Source organism: Stegodyphus dumicola, chromosome 4, assembly GCF_044657685.1.
Source record: "Stegodyphus dumicola isolate Sdum_Otavi_A_Nest chromosome 4, ASM4465768v1".
Classification (NCBI taxonomy): Eukaryota; Metazoa; Arthropoda; class Arachnida; order Araneae; family Eresidae; genus Stegodyphus; species Stegodyphus dumicola.
In genome coordinates, this window is record NC_140771.1 from 78,535,439 (window position 1) to 78,558,638 (window position 23,200).

The 23,200-nt window shown below is 31.7% G+C and overlaps 1 protein-coding gene across 3 annotated transcripts in view; it reads right to left on the minus strand.

The window, feature by feature from the left end:
- Positions 1-2,656: 2,656 nt before the first annotated feature.
- The window catches only part of LOC118190514 (uncharacterized), an 87,674-nt gene continuing 67,130 nt past the window's right edge, over positions 2,657-23,200 (minus strand). For all 3 annotated transcript variants that reach the window (XM_035361234.2, XM_035361233.2, XM_035361235.1), the window contains exons 4-6: positions 21,321-21,446; positions 9,999-10,222; positions 2,657-3,139 (exon numbers count right to left, since the gene is read on the minus strand). In XM_035361234.2, the coding sequence (XP_035217125.2) occupies positions 2,776-3,139; positions 9,999-10,222; positions 21,321-21,446 (714 nt within the window). In that variant the 3' untranslated portion in view covers positions 2,657-2,775. The remainder of the gene's footprint in view (positions 3,140-9,998; positions 10,223-21,320; positions 21,447-23,200) is intronic.

Here is a 23,200-nt window from a genome sequence, read left to right on the forward strand (position 1 = left end):
AGGCGGTGAGAGATTATGTGCACATGCACCGTCTTAGTTAATTAAAGAAAAAAAATATTCGTAAATTTTGCTTTAAGGCAAATTAACGGATTTTTAAAAAATACTGTTATCTTTTAATTTTATCCATGTATAAAGTTTTAAAATGCTGCTTTAATTTTTTCACTAATCGCAATATTTGTTTTCTATATTAATAAAAATATCCGAAACCATACTATGGAGCAAGTTGTAACAAAATCTCGGGACAAGTTACAAATCCCGATTAACCAACAAACTACCAGATGATTCTTATAGTTAGATTTCCTTCTTTAAATGTTTACATGCCCATTACTTTATTCTATTTAGTTTTCTTTTCCCAAACAGAAAAATTATTTAATTCCTTTCTATTCTGTTTTCTTGTTACTATTTGCCCAGCTCTTTTACAGTTTACCCTAAGTTTGAGGCAGATTTTAACAGACGAATGGTTTTGACCTTTTTTGCTGAAATCTAGAAAACTTCCGAATGTTTGTTTTGTGCATATGATGAATGAATAGTTATACTAGGGTTTCTCAACTTTTTTTGTCCCCCCCCCCCATGCACTCCTTTTACCACTAGTAGAAATTCATTCCCCCTCTCCTTTCCTAAAGGTGAAAAATACATAAACAATAATTCGGATTTAATTGTTTTTAGCCTGCTTCATTAATTATGCAACAAAAAGTGTAGAAAACATTGATGAATACAAGAACTTGAATAAAAGAAGCTTTTTCAGTATTCATAAACTAAAATTAAATATTGAACAACTAAATAAAAGGTTGACAGCATCTCCCATGAAGCTATAAAATTTTCAATCTGGTTGAGAATCCCTGTTGTATACTATTAAATACAGCAGTTATAATCAGGGAATTGTAAATGCATTTAAAGATATAAGCATTTTCTCCAAATATTATTTCAACTAGCCCCCAGGACCCGTCACTTGTAACTAGATGTCCAAAAAGAAACAGAATGCTAATATTGTGAATATTCTTAAAGAAGACCATTCAGGGTTACTTTAGAAGGCATTTTCTCCCTCCTTTTCCGCATGCGTTCCTGGTTAACTGGAAGCACACTGGACTTGTATTCGGGAGGTCTGGATTTCGAATTCCGGTGAGGGCACTGCACATTTTTCCCGTCTCCTGCCTCGAAAAACCTAATGACTCCACAGTGGTGTCCAGACTAAAATGCGGTAATTTAAATTATGATTGTTTTAGGTACATTCATAGGATCAACACCAGCATAAGATCGAAACCGGTTTTGAATTGCCTTGTTGATATATGGCAACAGAAAGGCTAGGATGGTGTTAAAACTTAGCGCCATCGATTTCGTATTAGAAAGAAACGTATTGTTTATTATTTCTGAGCTTCTCTGTATTATTTTTACAATTAAGTGGATACTTAGCCAGAACAGATATGTTTCAGCTACTTCATCTGCACTGATTCTCGCTTTTCTCTGGAGTCCCTAAACATACCTTATCATGTTATTGTTAATCTACAGCAGTCTCTAGGGGATCTACTGGAGAACGATAATTCAGTGTTTTTAACATTTGTTTGTGGGTATGCGGGGCTAAATGGAAATGAGAGAGCTGATTAGTTGTAGGATTTATCAACTTACTTATGACTGATAGTTAATTAACTTTCCTGTTCGCTCTGCTTTTCATACACGCTTTTCATGCCGGAATGTAAATAAGATATTGAGCATTTATTCAGAGAGAGGAAGAAAGAAGTGCTATTTAAGTGAAGTTATCATTTAAGTGCTATTTATCCTAATACCTGAAGCTAATTCTTCTACAGTCTTTTCAGTGTTCGTTAGCGCTTTTTAGTGCTCGCTTCCTAAGTATGTTAGGCGCTATAAGTTTGCTATGAATACATTCAGAAAAGACATTGATGTTAAAGAAAATATTCCAAAATTGTTATTAAAAAACATTGAAAGTTAAAATGACTGAATAATTTAATTATGATTACATCACTTCTGATAAGGAAGATTTTGCAAAATACAACTACCTTTGAGCTCTTTCCAACTATTTTTGAGAGACTGAGAAATAAGTACTTCTTGCTCAGTTTTTTTACTCATTGCTCAATTTAATTTAGTTTCTGTCTGAGCGTGGAAAGTTTAATGTTTATCTTGAACGACTGGCGTCTTAAAATTTATGCTATTGTGATCTCGGCGTTCAGCAAGTGTCTTCTACTCATTTTTTGATTGCCCTTTGCTTAATTACTTTTATAAATTCATTAAAATGTAGATTGAAATTAAGTGGAATTAATTGGCCACCAAAATGTTATGAATTAGTTTCTCTGCCTTCTTCTTACTTTGCTTTTAATGACTTGGTGACTCTTATATTAAATGTTGTATATGATTTTCTTCTCTTGTTCTTTTTTTAATTTTAACATCATATTTGTTTGATTTATTAGTATTATTTAAAGTTGATGTGTTTTCCTTACTTACAGTTTGTAAACCTCGTGTGATACTTTGTGCTGCACAAGGAATTTTATTTTTCATTAAAAAAAAAGAAAGGAAAGAAAATAGAAAAGCTATTTATCCTTCCCAAAGTCGATCTTTTGCAGCAATCCGGATACCTTCAAGGATTATATTTCCAAATATTATCTCTCAAGCAATTTATAATATTTAATGAAATAAGAATCAAGAATGCTTTTTTTTTTCAAATTTAATAATAGGCAAAAACGAGGGAAGCAAGAAGCAGAGTGCTGCAGATTCATTTTCAACAATAAAGAAAGAAATTCATCATGTCAGGCACACATTTGGGCATCATGCTTGTTCAGGGTTGGACAAAGCAGACATCAGCGTCTTGAAGCTCCCTGATTGATGAATGACCTCTTTTGGACATCCGAAAGCGTTGATTCGTTCTTCGAAACCGTAAGGCTTAGGACCTCGAACTTCTGTCACAGCTGGGCCTGGAGCCCTACGTGGCATAGTCGGAGTCCTGACTTCTGGACTGGCGGATCTCCTCTTTTCCTCCTCTTGAAGCATCTGGAAGGTGGGGGACAGCGTGATGTCCACGATATTTGTTAGCTTGGTACCAGGTTTAGCCGGTGCCAGAGTGCCGGGTGTTCCAGGCGACAATGGACCTTGCGTGGACGATGCAGGATTTCCAACAGTAAGCTTAGGTTTCCTATCAAGCAAAGAATCATGATAAAATTTTATGCAAAAACAAAAGGCAGTTTGCATTACAAAATTTATGTTTATTAATATCGTCATTCTTTTTATATTAGTGCTGATTTTTGAAATATCTGCTATTCAGATTTTTAACTTAATTTAATAAAAATATCGAATACAAGGTCACCAGAAAAAATGGATCTGATTTTAAGTCGGTATATTGTTCTTTTTTTATAAATTATTTTTTTAATATTTATATCAATATAATTCGAATATGCCTAAGTTTTGACTGCAAAAATAGTATTGCAATATATTTTTTTAATTTCCACATAAGTAGTATTAACAAATATTATACTTTAAAAAATTGTGTATAGTAATATTTTATTATTTGGCATACTTCTCATTTGAGGGAAATTTTTTTATTAAATTGCTGTCGTTGTTTAAAAGGTCATGAAGCTTTTCACAAGAGTTTGTTGAATTATATTTCACATATAAAATGGCTTTTAAAGTGTCAACACTTAATTGTGATTTTTCTGATGTCCGTACTTTATTTACCGTAGAAAAAAATGTGTTCAGTAGCAGCATTAGTTCCTGGTAAGGACAAAGCGTATTCCACAATTTTTAGTGCGTTATTGTAGGGAACATGATTTGTTTCAAAATGATGAAATATTTCTAACCATTTGTTCTCTAGCGTGATTTTTGCTGATGCCCAAGATTTAACCTTTTCCTTATCAATATATTTTTTTAATAATGGTACCTCATAAAAAAGATTATTTTCGGAAATACATTTATATGGGAAATTTTGAGTAATATGATCGAATGGTTTTTGCACATCATTCCAATTAAGTTCTTGTTTTAATGTAACCCAATGAAAATAAACGTTTAGTGTCACTGTAATGTACCGTCCACTCTTCTAAATAATCTATGCAATTACTATAGAACTTTTTAATGTGATTCATGATATCTGCACAATTTATTGCACCTTATTCTCCTATCTGGTTTATACTATTGCGGAAAGTTAACGGAGGAAAATTATTTTCTAACTGCTCTTGACACTGAAATTTTAAATTATTAACTTCATTTGCTACTTCGATTACCGAAACTTTGTAATCTGCGATAAGTTTTGTAGCATTTTTTAAAAAAAGCTACTTGATTGTGTATAAACTCTAGCCAAATTTTTAAAGATTCTTTTTCAACGAGCACAATATATATATAACAATAAGAATATATTTTGTCGTGCTTCCAAAAATTGGGACTTCTTTAAAACGTTGCGGGACGCGGGACAAATTGTTAAAAATCCGGACTGTCTCGCCAAAAGCGGGACGTCTGGTCACCTTACTGTACAGACATGTTCAATCGTAACGACGCCACAAGGTATTAATTGGACAATTCGCATGAAGATAGTAACGGTGCAACAAAAACCGTAGTACATCTTGTGTTGTCCGGCTAATTTCAAGAACTGTTCACCACATATTTGGAGAAATTATGTGGGATACAGCCACTTCTTGCAAAATTATCATTTATTGCTTTTGCTGCAATTATACCAGACAGGATGAGTGAAGAGAAATAGCACATATCTTCGCTGTTTGCAGTCATATTGAAATTTTCTAATTATATAGTAAATAATTTAAATTTTCATTTTTATTATGCAATATAAATTGTTAAGCCCCACAAATCCTTTTTCTACCACAAAAGTTTAAAAATAGGTTAATCGTTTTCTAATGCTCAGTTAGAAAACGCATAAAATATTTTAGTATCTAAACGACATCTATCGATGATATATATCTCTGTCGTTTAGACAGACTGTGTTAACACATTTTAGAACGATTTTGGGACCGTTTGGTTAATATTTAAAATGTAAAGAGCATTTTTTATGCCCGATCTAATAGCCTTTTTTCTGGACTATAAGTCTACATCGCGATATCTAAGACAGAAGGGCATTTTGTAAAATTTTCAGAGATATTGATATCCATTTCTTTTCCACTACTTTCGAGGTATATCAACCGTGGTGGTTTTGTGTTTAGAAAGAGCTCTTTCCAAGAGACCAGAGGTAAAATAGTGCGTAGGTAAACCTTCAAGGTACTTTGCAGGAAAGCGATGAAAAGGCATACATGCAATACCTGTGTCAGTCTTCATTTTTCCAAGAAATGCACTGGTACTCTTCGAAGTATGGCTTGTTGCTTTGTCTTGATGGAGTTTCGCTCTTTGAAAGTCATTGACTTGAAGAAATGGAATTTATTCTGTAAATATCGAATATAAAATTTTCTCTACTTTAAGTAGATTTTTCTCTAAGTTAGCAGCGAAGTCTCTCTACACACGTTGAGTAGATTCTAACGTTTTCTTCAGTTCTTATTTTCAGTTTCTAATTGTAACAGAATCCTGCGAGAATCATATTAGCCGTTACTGAAACTTTCTTTGCATTGACAGAACTAGATTTGTGCATTTGTTTCTCTTTTTACGATAATAAATGCACCTTTTTTTATGCAATTCTTTAATTCCGTGGTTCGGAACTTTTAGACTAACGCGTACCATCTAAACAAAAATTTAGAAACTTTAGTACCATCACTACATTTTAAAACGATTTTTTTTTTTTTTTTTTTTAAATTTCTCAGTGCGAAATTTGGGCCTCTTTAAGAGAGATCGATTTACTTATCAAAAACTTAGTTTTGAACGTAAATTAGGATCCACTTTTAACTTTGTTCTGTATTTATTTTTCAAATATAACATGGAAGAAAATCCTTGTTCATACAAATAGGTTGTGCAAAAAGATCACAAAAATTTAATAGCTTTATTTTAAATGCCTTGAAATTCTATTTATCGGTTCAGCCAAAATAAATAAGTCTACATCGCGATATCTAAGACAGAAGGGCATTTGAAGTTTTCATTTAGAGTTCTATCACAGGAAACCTTCTATCAATTCTCTTTCGTCACGAGACAAAATTTCAGGTACATTTGAACAAAATGGATTTCTAATCCAATTTTCTTTTTCATAATCCCCGGGAAAATATTTATCAATGGAAAATAATGATTTTTATTGTCGGATGCTAGTTCTTTTACTTTCAAATTATTTTTGGTTAGGCAACTTTCTAAAAGTGGTAAAAAGCTTATTAAGTAGCAGCTAAGCAGTATTATTATCCAATTCTTTGATTATTAGCTTGACTTTTTTTTATCATTGCATATATTTTATCTCTAATGGTAAACAAATTAACACTTTGTTTTGTAATTTTAAATTTAATTCATTTAACTTTCCACAAATATCAGCTAAATATGCCAAACGCGCCAACCAGAATTCACTAAATAACAATTTTGCAATTCAAATTTTGAATCACAGAGGAAAATTTGAATTTCTGATCGAAGTTCAAAATGATGATTTAAAACTTTGCATCTGGATAACCACCTTAGTTCTGAATGCAACAAAAGCGTTCCATGTTCACTGTCCATCTCTTTGCATAAAATCGTAAATATTCTTGAAGTTAAAGCTCAGTTTTTAATAAAACGAAAAATTTTCAGTTTGAATGAAAACGATTTTCCAGGTTTTCGGGAATTGTTTTGGCTACTAAAATTTCACGATGGATGGAGGAATGAGTAAATTTAGTTTCAAATGCGCTTTCTTTATCTGAGAAATTTACCAGAATGTTTTTTTGTTAAAACCCAAGCTTCGTCACTGCATACGACAATGCACTTATTTCAAAGAATATCATTCTCAAACATAACATTATCAATTTCAGTTGCTCTATCACGAAGAGATTCACAAAATAAAATACTCTTCGGCAATTCAGTTATCTTCTTCGAAGCGTATGTAAACTAATAATTTAACATATTTCATCCAACTGCAATGCGAAATGCTCACTGCGTTTTATTTTTTTGAATAAGTGTCTCTTTTATGGAATTTGCCATTTCTTGAGTTCGTCGAATTACTATGTCATTTGATAATTATTAAGTTCATTAGCCGCTTTTTCGTTGAATAACGTTAAAACCATATCTTTAGCTGCTGGTAATATAAAGTATTCTCCATTAGTGTGTGACCCTGCCCAGTCTCAGCAGATCTTAGGTTTAGTAGGCTTAGTAACTAGCGTCCAAAGCTTTTTCACTTGAAGTAATAAAATCCTTCATTACTTTGTAGAGACATTAGGATTTTTTTGGAAGCAAGCAAGATGAAAAATTGGCAACGCCCTCGCCGGGAATCGAGCCACGAACCTGTGGAATACGCGCCCAGCGTGCAGACCACCACACCACGAAGACATGCCAAGAAGGCGGGAGAATACCTATAGCTATAGCTTTGTCTGCTATTTTTGAATTTTATTCGACGATACTTTCCTCTTATACTGTTATTCAGATTTATCCTTTAAATTGGCATGCTTAGATTCAAGATGTCTTTTAAGAAATGATGGTTTTGTACTTTGATTGGATAATAATTCACCGCAAACAACTAATTGAGGTTGAGGGTCCATTTCATCTCCATTCCAAGTAAACCCAAATGATAAATAACTTTTATTATATTTCCTATAAATATTTTTTTTTTTTTCTTTTCTATATTCTTACTGTTAGTAGATTGTCTTGGATCCACCAACTGTGAATCATCACTTTTCCGCTTAGTCAATCCTGAGTTCTTCAAAATATACGACGATCGCGTAGAAAAGTAAAGAATGCAAAGTAACAAAAAGACCTCTCTCTAGAGACAAGCAAATCGATGTAAAAAATGATTCAAATTGAAAATAGAGCAATATGAGTCTGGAAATGGTGGCGACATGCTAATAAATCAATCAACTCTAAAAGAATTAATAAGATACTATTATCTTTTGGTAGGAACTTATTTTTATTTCGAATTAAATACAACATTCATTTCTATTACTCCTTTTAAAAACATCATTTATCGCAAATTTTGTTTTGTCTATGGCTAAAAGAATATCTATGAAAATAAAAACGGTTTATTTTGCTAAAATGTGCGAGCGGCTATTGGCTTTGAGCAAAGCTCAGATCGCATAAATTTACGAGTGTTAGAGAAAAATCTTAAACAGGATGGATGCTGGGGCATTTAATTTTTGAATTTATTAGTTATAAAATACTTTTGATGATGTTTTCTTGGGTACCACCTGTTTTTCTCTTGCGTTCCACTGGTTGAGAATCGTTGCTTTGGGTAAATCCTTATTTCATCAAATGCATTCCATGTTTTTTTAGCTTTTTTAAGCTGTAAATCTTGGTTTATTATTTTATTTACTGTTGCTACAGATGTATTCAAATGCTTTGCAATTGGTTTCTGCGTCAGATGACTTTCTCTTGTTACGAATGTTTTAACTTTAGAAATATTGGAAAGAGTATGTGCATTTTTCGAGTATTCATCTTGAGTACTCTTTCCATTCTTTAATGTTTCTTCACTTCACGCTTCGAAGTTTTAATATCTGGCATTTCAGAACTTTTTTGAACTAAGAGGAATATTTCTCTTTGAGAAGTGTCAAAACATATCTTTCAATCCACAGCTTGTTTACATGCGATACTTTGAAAGGAGAATGAATTAAAATGTAGCAGACGATATTTCTCATTTCAGCTGTTGCCTGAAAATTTTATTCCAAAACATTTTTTTAAAATTTATAATCGAAATCTTCCTAAAAAATGTGTAAACACTCTTTGTATTGCATAAAGTTCGTGATGAGTGTTAAGATGTTCATATAAAACAGTGCTCATTTCATATGAGGCAGAAAATTAAAAGAGTGACTCATTTGCTTTAGTGAACGTCTTTAATGATTTCATACGAAAGAACCTATGGTAAATGAGTTCAGAAGTATAACTCTATTGTATTTTTATTCAGTTTAGTTCATTCTACCGATTCTAGTTCTTGAATTATAGTACTCACTGGCAAGATGAGGAAGAAGAATAGCCTTGAGCTGCTTTTCCCCCAAACCCTAGACATTAGGAGCTCAAGGTAAATTTAATGCATTACTGAATTTAACTGTTTGAAATATTTGTGTACTTTTTGAATTAGTTTAATATTGAAGCTTTTAGACTGAATTATTTGTATTACAGCAAAGTACGCAAGAGCTATTTGCGTTTGAAGCTTTCAGCGAATCAATGAGTTCTTTGACATTTCTTTTATTGGCCTTTCCTTATGTAATGCTGTTCTGGTTCTTGGTTGTATCATTTTTTCTTGTACTACTGTTGTTTTGCTTCTTGCTTGTATCATTCTTGCTTGTACTTATTGTTGTTTTGCATCTTGAGTGTACCACTTTTGTCTGTACTTATTGTTATTTGGATGCTTATTTGTTTAAGTCTTGTTTGTATGAGCTTGGATAAAATATATGCTGTTTTCAATAAATACCTTTCAATTTGCTTTGCTTACTGCACTATCCTTATTTTACTGCTTTTATGCGCTTTTATTTATGAGCTTTTATTTTATGTGCGGCTTCGTTGACTTTAAAGTAACATCTAAAATTTATAATATGCTTACTTGTCAAACAGCTGATATATCGTTTTCAGATGGGAACCCTTCATAATCGTTCTTAAAGTGTCAGCACCTTTACGCAAGTTAGGAATTATATCATAAAACAGAAAACCTCATAACAGTGCCGGAGCATAACGGCATCCACATCCTTATGAAGATGTTGTTTCCTAAAAAACAAACAACAATTTGGTGCCCTAGTGCCTGCCCGTTCTATAGTGATAGGCTTTTACGTGAAGTCAGTGATTAATAAAGGAAATTAAAATTCTACTTGCAGGGCGGTAACTCAATATAAAACTCTGTTTACAATGTGGTGGCTGGGAAAATCCTGTTTTCAAAGCGATGGTGCAGTAAAAAGATTCTACTAGGCGGTAACCCGGCATAAAAATCTTACAAATAAATGACCAGCCTTAAAAATTTAAAATTTGATTTAAGAACTTACGTGAGGCTGGGGGAGTTAACCCCAGTTTGTTCTTTAATCGTTTCTTCGACGTTCTTCTGCGAATAAAGAAAGAGAGGAGAGTTGTATTGATGGTGAACTAGCTGAGAACTTTCGTCTAAGGGGCGCTCGAAAGTGGGAGCTCCTGGGGGCAGAGCCTTGGGTTTTGCTGTGTACGTTCCTATAGTTGAATAAGTTGGCGTTGGAAAACTGTTCACAAAAACAGGCTGAAAGAAAAGAGAAGAGTTCAATATTAGAACAAACTATTCCTCAAGGAACATAAAAACAAATAATTGGATATATCATAAAATTTTCGACATAGACGGTCTTGAGTATCATGTAAGAGATCAATTGTCCAAGAGCGTTTAAACTGTGTGGCGTTCATTTTATTTTCAAATATTTCATCTATTATTAATAAATCATGTTTACTTGTTGCTTCAAAAGCCACAAAATTCCGCTTTGTAGTCATTTTAAAAGAACATCTGTTTCCTAAGATTTAAGTGGTTTATTTTATAGAGATCTTCGAAGGAAAAGAACGTGCTATGTCTTCGCCAGGACTCAGACTACGGATCTTCATCTTGTTAACTAGATTTATTAACTACATTCAGTCTACAAAATACAGGCGATGACGAATTATGGTTACGTCAGTTAACTCGAGCGCTCTGCAAGAGACTACTGAGCATTTTCGAGGCAAAAAAAATATGATCAACGAACTGTACTTTCGCGTGGATTCAAACCTCAGATTTCACGAGGATTTTCACAATAAAGCATGCATGATGGGATGAGATAATTTCTTACATTCTTCCCCACAGATGATAGATTTGCGGCGATTGTACAAATTATAATCACGAACGGTTGTTGCCAAAATTGTTGTCGTTGTAAAGCCCTTAATTAATTAATTAAAAATAGTAAGAACAAACTGTATCATAAGATAAGGGAGTACCAGTAGTTCAGGTGAGATGAATTCTTTATTTCCCAACCCTGGAACTTCTCCCTCATTTAAATGAGGACAGGAGAGAGATATTATAGTCAGTCGACCAAATGTGGACAAGATCGAGTTATGGCTACGTCAGTTATCTTGGGCGCCCTGGAGACTATTGAACTTTTCGGAGTAAGAAATATGAGCAATCAATTGTACCGTCGTAGGGCTTGAAACTGCGGATCTCCCACGTACTTCCTGAAAGTATACATTACACACTTACATCCCGGGTGTACACACGCTGGAACCAAAAATGCTTCAAAATATCAGACAAGTATTTTTATTAGCTAAAATGTTTGTATACAGAAAAACAAAACAATTCTGCATCCCATAAATCTTTACTCAACGTTGTAACCCAAAAAGATTAGCATTGTAATGCTTTGTTACTTAAAGATACCTTTGGAATTTTTCTAATAAAAGGCAGAGTTGATTGCAGGTATCTAGATCTCGATCGAATGTCAGAATCTAGAAATCTTTATAGACCGTTTATTCTATTTAAAGACACCTCTGGAACTTTAAAAGGTTGAATGGATTCTAAGCCTGCAAAACTCGGCCCATTGTCGAATTTGGGAAACCCTGACAGAAGTCAGTGTTTTAGAGACAACAATAATTGATATATTTCTGTTTCATTGAAACCGACTTTAATCAAACATAAACTGTAGAAACCTGACAAAAATTTACCATTCACGTATTCTATTTCTTTCCTTTCATTTTGTTGCAGAAAATATTTCATCTTTCTCCCCAAGTTTCTGTTTAACTATTTTAAGTGATACCCTGTTGGCGGGACAGGTATTTTCTTCATACAACTATCTAATCAATATTTTAACTGGTGTTCTTTTTCTTTAATGATAGATTTGATTTGATGTGGTGTCACCTGAATACGTTGCGGGTACTATGGATACAATGTGATACACACTGAATATGATGTGTGTACTAACACGGGTACGTTATGGTGTTCATTGAATAATTTGTGGGTAATGCTATGCATATATTGTAATACCCACAGAAAAAGCGTGAATACTATTTCGGACACGTTGTAGTCTCCACTGAATTTGGTGTGGATTCTACTACGGATACGTTATGAGTACTACTATGAATATGTTGTGGTGTTCACTGAACATTATGTAGATACTTCTACGGATACTTTGTGGTGTCCACTGAATACGTTTTGATGTACAGTGAATACACTGAACATATTTGAAAATGTTTTGGGTATTTCCAATCAAGCTTATTCAGTTGCAACATATTCAAATCATTGTCTGAAAGTATCATTTTAGTTCTGTTGTCGTATTCAGAAACTGGTTCAAGTTGGAGATTCTGAAGGTAATTTTAAATTGCTAATGTTGGGCTTGATGGGCCAGTCTTGTAGCATATGATCCAGAGAGCATCAGCCATTGCCAACCTAGATGATACCATCAACCAACAGGTAACTAAATAGCCAACAAAGAGAGAGGTAACATTGTTTAAAGAACGTTTAATAAAGAAATTGCCCCAAGTTAATGATAGAAAAACATATATAATAATCTACTAAGGCGCTCAATTAAAAATGCATTTTGTCCTAAGAAGACTGAAATTGGGCCATTTCAGATCTATCTGGGTGCGTATAATAGGCCAAAAAATATGTTTCCTAATGCATACAAAAAATAAACAAAACAGATACACCCTCTTCTTCTTGCAGGTAGAACATCCTAAATGGTGAATGTTATACGAAGAGTCCCGATTTATATATAATGAAATAAGATAATTGCTTTGGCAACCATACCATATTGTATTTGAAGAAATTTTAAAGTGAATGCCATGACACAATTTATAAAGAAGTATTCCTTACCAATTAAAACTATATCATTTCCTTCAGGGATAGGAGGTTATTGCAGTAGGAACAATGCATAATGACATTTTGCTCTTTGATGAACAGCGGGTAAAGCAAAACAGTACTCTCTGCGTTCTAATACATGAGGCATGTTCTAGAGGATAGGCACAGCGGGAAACAACGCACTGACCCGCAAACTATATATTAGGAAACAAAGCTGTTCTACTTTTTTAATGTATAACCTAGAAGATTTTGAAGGATGTATTTCAAAAAGCTATTTAAAAAATAATCATTTCTCTTAGTACCATAAATATACAGATTTATATTTTTGAAGTATGGGAAAAACTCAAAGAAATAGTTATATCTACCAGTTTTCATTGTGTAAATAATTTCAATAATCTAAATAATTAGTATTTTGTATTAATAAGCATTGTATATTTTAGTAATATACGAGTAAGAAGGAATTATTTTACTCATCTTTTGTTGCAATGACGGAGAAATGTTTCAACGGCTATCTGTAATAAAATATGCATGATCTGATGAAAACAGCAGATGAGGGAGAATTTTTTTTTTTTTTTTGCAAATTAAAAATTTTTTATTTTGAAGAAAAAAGTTAATTTTAAATTTTGCTGACTAAATATTTATCAGTATTTACAAGATAATAATAACGAAAAAGGGAAAATATTCAAATTTACACTTATTTTCTCTCTGAAATCGAAAGTTTGGTACCTGTAAAATACTTTACAGTAATCTCAGTAATTCAAACAGACTGACAGCTAAATGTATTAGTTTTCCGGATTGGAATTCATTTCAAATAATTGTAATATGTTTAATTAATCATTAAATAATTTACTATAAATAAAATTAAAAATAAACAAATTCTAAAACTTTCTACGTTTTCAGAGAAAACTTTCCAAGTGAAGAAAAATTCGAGAATAAATAATGAAAACGTACACCCTTTCTCTTATTCATTAAATTTCTCTCCGACGCCTAAATAAAACTACAATAATACATGTGTGAGTAATTATAAATTTTGCATGTAAATAAAAAAAATTAGTTTTTCATCACGGATTACAGATTCTCATTGCTAAATCAGGTTCTTTCCTTATTAATGCTCTATTTTGAAAAACACCCGTTCCCATTTAAATGTGTTCCTAAGCAAAGCGATCCTTAGTGCAAAACTCGTAACTACAACGTACTTATTTTTTGACAATTGTCTATGAAATTTAATTGCATTTGTATTTCAAGTCTTTGAATAAGATTTATATCCCACTATAAATTAATTAGCTCAATTTATAGATTTTCTGCTGTGTTGTTTTTGTTCGTTTTAAATGATAATGAAAGGTAATGTAAATTCCAACTTCAAATAATTAAAATGTTTAAATCTTTACTGCAGTAATGAGAATAATGAGAATAATAATAAGTACCTTGTAAGTTTTCTATAACGGTAAGTAAATTTTTAGGTAGCGTGTATTCAAATGAGGTAGTAATAATACAGTATTTAAAGCAAGGTTTTAGATTGCAGAATCAGAGCATGTTCCGCCTACTGAAGGCCACGTTTACTAATTGATTCTCATGAGAGCAGTGTTCTACGGCGTTGCATTATTCTCACCATTAGGCTTGTCACGTCGACTTTAGGTCAGAGCCAACTTGTGCGTTTCTTTGTCTGTGCAGCCACTGGGCTAACTTGCACTTACTTAGTTAAGTAGTTAAGTACTGCCTTTACTTGGTACAAGGAAGTAAAAATGAAGTGAAATGAAAGCAAATAAGAGGATAATGGCTGAAAAGGAAAATGGAAAGCTGATACAATATTGTTACGAAATGCCCAGCTGCGGTAAGATAACTTATCCGCGAAGCAGAACATAATTGCAAACAAATAAATGATTAATTATTGCTGCGAACTAACCTACAATATCATTTAAATTCTAAGAGCATTTATTTGTTTGCAATTAAATTTCATTATTTAAATTTAATTAACTTTAAATTTGCTTTTTACGAATAGAGAATGTTTGTTATATGTATATATACATATATACCTATGTGTGTACGTACAGACGGCACGAAACGCTTTATTTTGAATAAATTTTTCAATCCGTTTAGGAAAAAAAGAGTCCTTCATTGTGGCCATACGTCCAGAGGTCACGAAAAAAATAGTCAAAATGGTTTCGGGAACGGACAAAATGGAGAGAATTTTAGAATAAGTATTTTATGTGGCTGTCGCTCAAGTGTCTAACAATCATAATAATTAACAAATTGTAGTCAGAACATTTCAGATTATAGTTTAACGACCCTGAAAGAAGAGTTTATAACTGACCATTTTAAAATTTTTAAAGTAATAAATATGCATATATATATAGATAGATATACATGCTACAGATTAGAAGTTGCAAAATTAAAATTTAATAATTGTTAAAATCGTGCAGTATGCTGCGAAATTAATTTAATAATGCAGAAGTAATTGATATAATTAAGTCAATGAAAACTAGTTAACTTACTAATAGGAAAAATAATATTTAAACAAAGAAATATCAAAGCTGAATTAAAAAAATAAGTAAATAAATAAATAAAAATAGAAATATAATAAAATAAAAAGTAAAAAATAAAATAACAAAAGTAAGAAGTGAAAATATAAATAATAAATAAATAAATGATAAATAGTAATTGAAAATTCTTTGGTCCTTTTCAAGAGTAGCTAAATGCGTGGCTCCGTTGAAAAAAATATTTCTCAACTTCTGTTTGTGTATATATGTACTTATACAAATATAAGTTGAGAAATTTTAAATTAAAATGATCTATATTATTAAATCGGTTAGTATCCTGCGAAATTAATTGAATGATCAAAAGATAAAACAGTAAATAAAAATTAACAGTGAAAGGAAAACAACATTCCAAAAGAGATACTCAAATCAAAATTAAATCTAAAACAACTCAAAACTGAAACAAGAACAATTCAGCAAAATAAAATCAAAAAAACATGACAAAATTAAAGTTTAATTTTTTTCTGTTGATTATTCAATTAATTTCGATGCAAATTTAGTCCTTGAAAAAGACTAAGGAATTTCAACACTTTTGTATATTTTATTTAAATTTTAATATGCTTTGTTAATTTTATTTTATTGATTTTTTTTTATTTAATTTTAATTTGAGTATTTCCTGCGGAAACTTGTCCCTTTCATTTTCTAATTTTGATTTAATATTTATCTCTTGATTATATAAATGCGTTTGTGTGTGTAGTTATGGGGGTAATTAATAATATCACGAAATTAAAAATTAAAAAAACTGTAACATCTTTATTTTGAGATATGAGTTTGATGCGTGACGCTTGCTAAAATATTATTCCATCACGAACTTCGCCAGTTGGAAACTTATGAAAAACTTAATTATAGAAAACATAGTCGCTCATTTTGTTCCTGAATCACTTGGGCATAAAACTTGTATCAGCTATTTCCAGCAAGTAAAGCAAGAGTATTTTCTGCTTTGCCAGTATAGAAAATTTGCGTCTTGAAAATCATAACCTCTTCCACCTAGATATTAAGAAAAAAAATGGTTTTTCCTAAATGTATTGATTCTTGGAAAATTTTTGTTTTTATATCATCATTTCAGTTACTTTTCATTTCTTAGCCAGCAGATGGAACAGATTAAAAAACCCGTTACTGCATCTTTACATAAAATTAAAATTGGCAAAAACAATACTTCACAAAACATGGAAAGTATTATCAATGAGTTTGGAAATTATTTCACGCATATTTAACCAACCAATAATTATTCCGATTTAAAACAGCATTGCTGTTACTGATTCCCACCAAATCCAGTTAAAGCCCTGAAACTAATACCTTTACTTCAACAACAATAACAGATTAATACGATTGCTGCCATTCTCATCGTACGCTTTGGTACAGGAAGTTGCCAATTTCTTCTTTAACTTTAGAAAAACCTGAGTAATCTTTCCTTCTTCTTGACATTTATAGAAACTGATTCCCCAATTACTTCATTTCCCGAGAACTGATGTATGCTTTCGCCAGTATTTTCAAAATCGACAGGCAACCGTATCAGCTGGCACAATTCGGAAGAAGATAAGCATTAAAAAAAGTGCATTCGAATTCTTTAAAAGTCAAAGGATCCTCTTCGTACAATCCCGTTTGAAGCAATTTGCGATCATTTTGCTGTCGACTCGTCTCCATGCATCACTGATGCGTGTCATTGTAGTTAAATAAGTATTCTTGTGAGTAATCTTCTTTCCGAAGCTATGACGAGACATGGCGTAGGAAATGGGAAGGAGATTAAATGCAAATGCAAAAAAGGAGACAGGGAACGTTTTTCAAAATTTCGTTTGATTATCAAGTTGTGTGTGAGAGAAAGTATTTATAATGATATTTTATGTAAAATAATAATGATAATGATAAACCACGAAGCCATAAAGCATCAAAATAGTTATTTTTAAACTTAACATGCTTAACCAGTAGGCGCCGTTCTATAATTTTAACCGAATGATAAGACTAAGCAATGAGAAAAATATGCTTCAAAATACTAATAGAATTTAACTAATTTAGTACAAATGTCACTAATAGTCATAGAGCATTCTTTATTTCAGCATTTGTAGGAAATTCACCGATTTTATCGTTTTTCTTTCTTCAGAAAGTCTATCACATTATATTTTGTGATTTGTTACAGAAAATGACTCTGCCATTAATGTTTCAACATGAATTTTTTCAGATATTTTGGCGCGATAAAGCAAGGCTATCTAGAATTCACCATCATTATTTGCCAATTTTGATAAATCCAATCGTTCTTCTAGATCCTGGAAAACGGGCTGCTTTGCATATAGTCGTCTTAAATAAAAATTAAGCTGCTTGGTTCCTAAATCCCTGATCTGGCGACACGTCTTAGCCATTAGGAAATATCTATACTCTATTTCGACCTTATATTGCTATTTTATCTTTTGTTTGGCTCTCTTATCTTTTACTAGCAGCTTCGCTGCCAGCCTTCGTCTGACTTTTAAATGTACCGGAAAAATGGCTGAACGTTAAATTAAAAAACTGCGTAGAATTTTACTCTGCAGAACAACTTCATAAAAAAAGTTATTACGTATAACAAAATTACAATGAAATAAGCAATATCCGTTAATACAAATATTAATTATCCTAATAAATAAATTAACCAACTTCCCTTTAAAAGATTTTAAGAACTCAAATGGTATAAAGGAGGTTAAGAACTTTGTTTCCTAAAATATCGCTCAAAACTTGTCAATGTCTTAAAGACAGTGAAATGAGCAATAAATAACATAAAAGAATACAAAAAACAAAAAATTCTGAAAAGCAAAGTATAATTAATGATATTTTATCTTATATTTTCAAGAGAAAAAAATTACAATGAAATAAGCTATATCTCTTAATACAAATATTAATTATCCTAATAAAAAAATTAACCAACTTTCCGTTGAAGAAAAAAAATCTTGCAAAACTTTTCAGTATCTTACAAATAGTGAAATAAACAAAAAATAACATGAAAGGAACTCAACGAAAAATTCCGTGCAGAATTTTACTCTGCAGAACAACTTTATCCAAATAATAATAATAATAATAATAATAATAATAATAACAATAATAATAATAATAAAAATAGAATAAAAAATGACAATGAAATATGCCAATCTATTAAAAACAGTGACATAAGAAATACGATGAAACATTGTTGCCAAACCCATATTTCTAAAAGAACGAAACTATTGAAAATGATGCGATTTCATCAAAAATCTATCAACAACAATAAGACAGAAAATTGTTGCCCAAATCACTTTTTAAAGATGTGAGATGTGAGAAGTGTACTCGGAAGCTTCATTTAAAATTTTTTTAAAAATACAAAATATTATCATTTTCCCAAAATTCTTTTTGTAAAAGCAGTCGCAAGGATGAAAGTTTAACGTGTCCAAAAATTAAAGAAAAATAAACTGTACATTTTAAAAAATAAACTTTTTTACAAAAAATTCCGTTGAAAAGGTGTTAAGCTCACTTTGTTAAATAAATTCGTATTTAATCGATTTATTGAAACACGAAATTTATTTTAAGTTCGTAAAACAGCTAAGTGCCTACGTTTCATGACGATGTGAAAATGGAGTGTGTAGAGTAAAATCTTGCTTTCCTATAGCCCATTATGTTTCAAAATGACGCGATTTCGTCACAAAACATAAAATAATTAAAAAAAAAAAAATTCCAATTCGAATTTCGAAAAAATCGCTTCGAGGTGCACTGGCTCTTGTCTAGATGCACTATGTACCAAATTTCGTAGCTGTGGGTCTATTAGCTTAGGCGCAACGCGAACGAAAGACACACTGACGCACACACAAACAGACTCTTTCTTTTATTATATGTAGAGATTAAAACTGCCAAGTTAGAAATCAAGTCACAAAGAAAGTAATAGATTGTTTTTTAAATGAACGGAAGAATGTTGTACATTCCTATGATTAAAGGAGCTATGATTAAAGGCGCTGCTATGGAACTTGCCAAATCCGTTACATATCAACTCTTTTGTCGGTGACACCGACTATACCGAACATTGTTTCACCCGAACTTGGCTCCTTTTTCACATTTATGTTCTTGTCATGAAAAAATTTACAATAATGATGTTTAGAAGAAAAGCTCATTCAATAAATTACAACCAAATTATGTAAATGACAAGTATTTAAAAAAGTTTTTAAGGAAACAATTATGATTAATGTCTCTGCCATTTCTAAACCATCGATATCACTTCTAAAACATCGATATCATAAGGGCTTACTCAAGCCCACCGTTTCGTCGAATTCCTGACAGCCCCATCCTTCCCTGGGCACTTGCCTACAGGGAGTGATATTCCGTTTGTTGGGATTTAAAGCTGAACCGAATTATCAGCGTTCAACAATGTTATTTTCTCGGACATTGCCAGATCGTAACTTAAATAGAAACACTTCACGATAATTTAAATTTCTAAAAAAAAAAAAAAAAAAAATATTGCAGAAAAATACGAAGAATATATTCCATTTGAAAATTTCGGAAATATTAAAAGTACAACTACTTTGGGAAAAAAAAGGAAAATCTGAAAGTTTTCAAATTTTAACGGTGGCCAAAAGGGCTTGTTAAGGTTTTCACTCTCTTGCTGAGTTCGCAGTTTACCAGTCTGCTGTGGCACTCACTCTTGCTGACACATTGTTTTTTTTTTTCTAGCTTTATTATTAAACATCATCTTCTTCGCTCTTACGCTTACAGTTCAATAAAGAAACGACAAAATTTTTAAAAGCTGCATAGTATATGTTTAGAATTCCGTATGTAGTACTAAGTGTTGACATACATTTTAAAATTTTTTTCAGATTTTCTTAATTAAATCTATCAATATCAATTAAATCATTTACTTTTATCATATTAATACTCAATTCCCTTAGTAACATGGCTGACTTTTTATTGTTAATGTTTTGTATGTTAATTTATATGTATTTTGGTTGCTTATTAAATATTATGTTCTTCGAAATTTAGTGGCAAAATCACAAAATCACAAGCTAATAAAAAAAAGCATATCTTTAGAATTCCACATAGAGCGTTAGAAGTTTCTGTAAATATTTTTATATTTGCTGTATTATTCTTTAAAAACTAGCAGTTCGCTCATTCAGCCACCTAAATATTTATCATAAAAAATTAAAAGTATATAATGATTTTACGGAGTCCAAATGAAGTAATATACGCTGTTTATAGTGAACCAACTCAAAATCTCATTTCGAGATTGATAGACCCTTTTTGGCCTAAAAAGCGAAAGGAACTGCTATCTAGAAACATCACTTTATAATCTAAAACTTCAAAGAAGAGTTTATCATACAAAATTTCAAAATGTTAAAAAATTAAAAAGTCAAAAATTATTAAAAGTTATGAAAATTTTTTAAATGCAATCTTATCTGCATATTCAATTTTTAATTCAAGATTGAAAAAGTGTTTTAAGCAATAGAATTATAACAGCAAGGTCATTAATCTCAGCAAGATCTATTAGTCAGCTAGATCTATTAGTTTATGAATTGATCTATCAACAGGCTTTATGGATTAACAATTATAGCTAATACTATAATGATAATAGTGATTTTTAAGTATTAAAGTCAGTTTTAACTTTGATGTGTAAACTGACATATAACACGTTTAGCTGTCCATAATCTGACAGCTTAAATGAGGTTGGTTTATTTGAATATGACAAAGCAGAAGAAGACTAAGAAGAGAAAACGCCTTCGTAGAGGACTTACAGAAAGAACTTGCTCATGTTTACGTTATGCATAGGAAAACCGCGAAAATTAACCACACAATTAGTCTGTTCATCGGGGTTCGAAATCGGGTCGAATTCTCAGTATTCAGCGACTTTATCCAATTGCCAGATGTAATTTTCCTGAGCAGAAAGATTTTTCATAGAGCTTTCATAGAGATCTCATGAGATTCTTAGATTGACTGTTGAGATACACACACACACACACACACACACACACACACAAAAAAAAAAAAAAAAAAAAAAAAAAAAAAACCATCATACTTACTTTGGACGGCTGTACTGTTGATCTTCCTTTCCAGTTCGGATCGTGCACATGTCGCAGGTAGGAGCCCATTGGAATATCGTGCCGTGTCTTTGGCTTCGGAGCAATCAAAGGCAACGTTCGATAGCCCTGAAGAGCATAGCCGCAAAGTTTAAGATTAAAAGAAATTCATCGAATATCAGTCAAGAAATAAAACTAATTTTATTTACAAATAAGAGCAATTTCGCATTATTTTATCATAAATTATGATAAAGATACATTATCTGCTAGAAGAATTCCAGTTTTTTTTTTTTTTTTTTTTTTTTTTTTACTTTACATAACGGGATAACAATGCCAAAACCGAAAAATCTGCGGAATAGATATGTGAGAATATTGGGCAGAAGGGAAAATTCCAGTCCCTTTTAAAACTAAGCCCGAGCTAAGTCTTTAAATTCCTTTAATTCAAAACAGCAAGCCTGTAGATTCGTGGTTTGGGCATGGCTGCCTGGAAGTAATGCAAGTTAGGTGAAATTAAAAATAAGCAGAAACATTCCTTTCATGTATCTGTATTATATACTCGTTAATACGTCTGACTAGAAGCTTGGGCTCAGTTCCTAGAAAATGCATTCATGGGTTTTTCAAAATCTTCGTGCTAAAAAAAAATAATGACTCTGCAATGCCACTTGAACTAAAATGGGGTGAATAGTAAATATTGTTTTTCTTTCTGGAGAAGTTTTACTGATTCTCAAAATCTTGGAATAGTTATCCGGATTGTTGAAATGCATTATTAATGCATGCTTCTACAGTATATTCAAAACTTAAGGATTTTACTGGAAAAAAGTTCTACAACAAAGTTCATCAAACTTCAGGGCATAGTATATTTAATGACGGCAAAGGACTCGAGAGCTATCCGTCTAAGAAGTCTAGAGAAGTGGCATAGAGTCCTAAACGAACCCCTAAAGAAATACAGTTTGGAAACCATTTTTTTAGAATAATATAGTTAGAACTAAATTAAATTCGGTTGCGATTAATAAATAAAAGACAAGTGTAAAATTTCTTTTTTACAAAAGAAGCATTTATTGTTCTTTTTTTTCCTTTCCCTTCGTTGTTTGCAATATTAAAATTAATAAAAAGTGTTTTTTTTGTTTACGTTTTTTGATAATCATTTCTTTTAAAGAATCAGTATTTAGTAGTAAGACACTGTTCATTTAGCCCCCAGACAGGAAAGTTGTTAGTGACTCTGACTGCAGTACTGAAGGATTTGGATTCAAGTGCCGGACTTGGATTGGATTTGGATTCGAGTGCCGTAGAAGGCAGGGATCTAAATTGTCTGTTCCGTCATAGGAGGCAACGGTGGCCAACCTAATAGATGCCTCCATTATAAAGTGATCACCGCTATCGACCTCAGCAGCCTCCAAAGCCTAGAATGGATAGTTAGAACGTATTCTGGAACCCGCATATATGCAGGAATCTGAATCTGAAGTCAGCGGGATTTATATTCATTGCGTCCTTCAGAGTAAAGCAAAACATGACCCACAAGGAATTGAAGCTATGAAATTGTAGAGTCTAGTGTTCCTTCTTAAGCTAATTTCTCAAAAACTTACCATAAAATGTCTTGTCTAAAATTTATTAAAATTGATTTCAATATTTTATTTTGTTATTAAGCAAGACATCTATGATAAGCATGACAGCTTTCTTTTTAAAAAATGGTCATATAAAATTTTCGATTTAATCGAAATCCGACTTTTCAAAGAAAAATATAAAGTTTTTTTTTTAAAAATTTGCTTGAAAAAAAAGAAAAGAAAATTTCTAAAACAGTGAAAAAAATCTTAAATAAGATCTTTAGAAGTAACCGAAATAATTCTCTTTCTGATAAATGGATTATATTTAGTAAAATTAGTTTG